General features: G+C 39.7%; 1 protein-coding gene across 2 annotated transcripts in view; it reads right to left on the bottom strand.

Annotated features, from left to right (window-relative positions):
* The window catches only part of rgs9 (regulator of G-protein signaling 9), a 31,452-nt gene that overhangs the window by 12,378 nt on the left and 17,134 nt on the right, over positions 1-1,940 (bottom strand). For both annotated transcript variants that reach the window (XM_015401859.1, XM_015401860.1), the window contains exon 9: positions 104-166. In XM_015401859.1, coding sequence (XP_015257345.1) covers positions 104-166 — 63 coding nt within the window. The remainder of the gene's footprint in view (positions 1-103; positions 167-1,940) is intronic.

Raw genomic sequence — 1,940 nt, 5'->3', positions numbered from 1 at the left:
AAAATCCCATGCAGGTTCATTGCCGCATTAGAGGATCATCATGGTTATAAGCTGATTGAGAAGAATTATGATCATGTAGGTCAGCCAGAGACTCACCTGTTACCTCGTCTGCATTAGGATCCGTTCTTCGCTCCGGCCCATAGTCCATGGCACTCACCGTCCCTGGCTGAGCACACATTACAAAAAGACAATTAGACGCTACAGGTTTAGCAAATGACCAATTAATCAGAACTGCCGGCTTGTATCTGATGCTAATTAACAGCCGAGTCTGTATAATGCTTTTTAGAGCCGTTGTAGACAGCGAGAGGATGCATGTTCTTTCACCTTAAAATATTTTACCACAAATCAAGATCAGGTATAGTAAATAAAGATGTTATTTAAAAAAAAAAGGAGAAAAAGAAAGAATGTTCAACATAACACATATTGGGAGTAATTTCTCAAACTACAATCCCTAAATACATGTTTGAAACGCTTTTACAAGCGTCTTTGGTTCTTGGTAAAGAGAAGGTTTAGAGGATCATTTAGTCTTTAGATTTTCCTCAAAGAAAACCAAAAAACAAGCTAATATTTGATTTAAAATCTTAATAAAATAAAATGTTAGCCGTTTCTGTTTTTCTATCAAGGATGAGAGAAAATTAAAATAACTTGGATGCTAGAAGGAATCCCACAATGCTTTCCATGAAACAGATATTAACACAAAACCACAATTTCTTCCCTGCTCACCTGTTAATGTTCTCACTTCATGTGTTTTGGGTTTTATAATTTTAAGCTTCAGCCGATCACTACATTTGAGCATTTTTTGTTTATTTGTTTTAGAAGGCCAAAGTTGGAAAGATGCAAACCCCCCCAATGAAAAACACACGCAATATCATTTCCCAAAATAATCATGAGAAATGTATAAATTGTGCAAAATATTTTTATTTTTTTTATTTTCATATCTCCCTCTCGTCACTAGGGGGAACCCCCACTTCCCGCGGCCATGTCACTAAGCCCCTGCCATGCTTCACTATTGGCTCGTAATTGTACGCGTTGTCTTCTGCTTTATCCTGGTCGCCTGGGCAACAATCTCGGCAGAGTCTCCCAGAGTTGCCTCTCCACAGACTGCTGGGGGAAGACTGAGGCGCCCCCAGGTCAGCAGAGAGACATAGTCCCTCCAGCGTGTCCATGTATTTAGTGACTTTTGCAGAATCACTCAAAATCCCATCACTCGGACAGAGAGCATCTGTGAACATCACATTTCCCTAACTGTGAGCTTTACAGTACAAGTTATACACAGATTAAATTTGTGGCCCAGAAAGCAACTGGTTTGTTTCTGTTTTAAAAGATTCAGAAAAAACATCCATGTTTTCCCTCAGCTGTCATCTAACCAGTGTTGGGCACGTTATAGAGTTATGGAGTTAGTAACTGGGTTACTCCACAATAAAAGTAACTAGTTAGTAGTAAAAGTAACTACTGCGTTACTTTTGCGAGTGAATGAAATTAATAACTGGGGATGTCTAATTCTGAAATCCTTTGTTTGGGTTGTTATAGATACTGCAACATGTAGCTATATCTATCTATTCCATCCATCAATCCATCCATCCATCCATCCATCCATCATCCATCCATCCATCCATCCATTCATCCATCATCCATCCATCCATCATCCATCATCCATAATTCATCCATCCATCATTCATCCATCCATCATCCATCCATCATCCATCATCCATCCATCATCCATAATTCATCCATCCATCCATCCATCCACCCATCCATCATCCATCCATCATCCATAATTCATCCATCCATCCATCATCCATCCATCCATCCATCATCCATCATCCATAATTCATCCATCCATCATTCATCCATCCATCCACCCATCCATCATCCATCCATCATCCATAATTCATCCATCCATCCATTCATCCATCCATCCACCCATCCATCATCCATCC

The sequence above is a fragment of the Cyprinodon variegatus genome, unplaced genomic scaffold (genome assembly GCF_000732505.1).
Source record: "Cyprinodon variegatus isolate N-32 unplaced genomic scaffold, C_variegatus-1.0 Scaffold1268, whole genome shotgun sequence".
Lineage (NCBI taxonomy): Eukaryota > Metazoa > Chordata > Actinopteri > Cyprinodontiformes > Cyprinodontidae > Cyprinodon > Cyprinodon variegatus.
The sequence above is the reverse complement of the archived record's forward strand: the minus strand, read 5'-3'. Positions and strand labels throughout refer to the sequence as shown.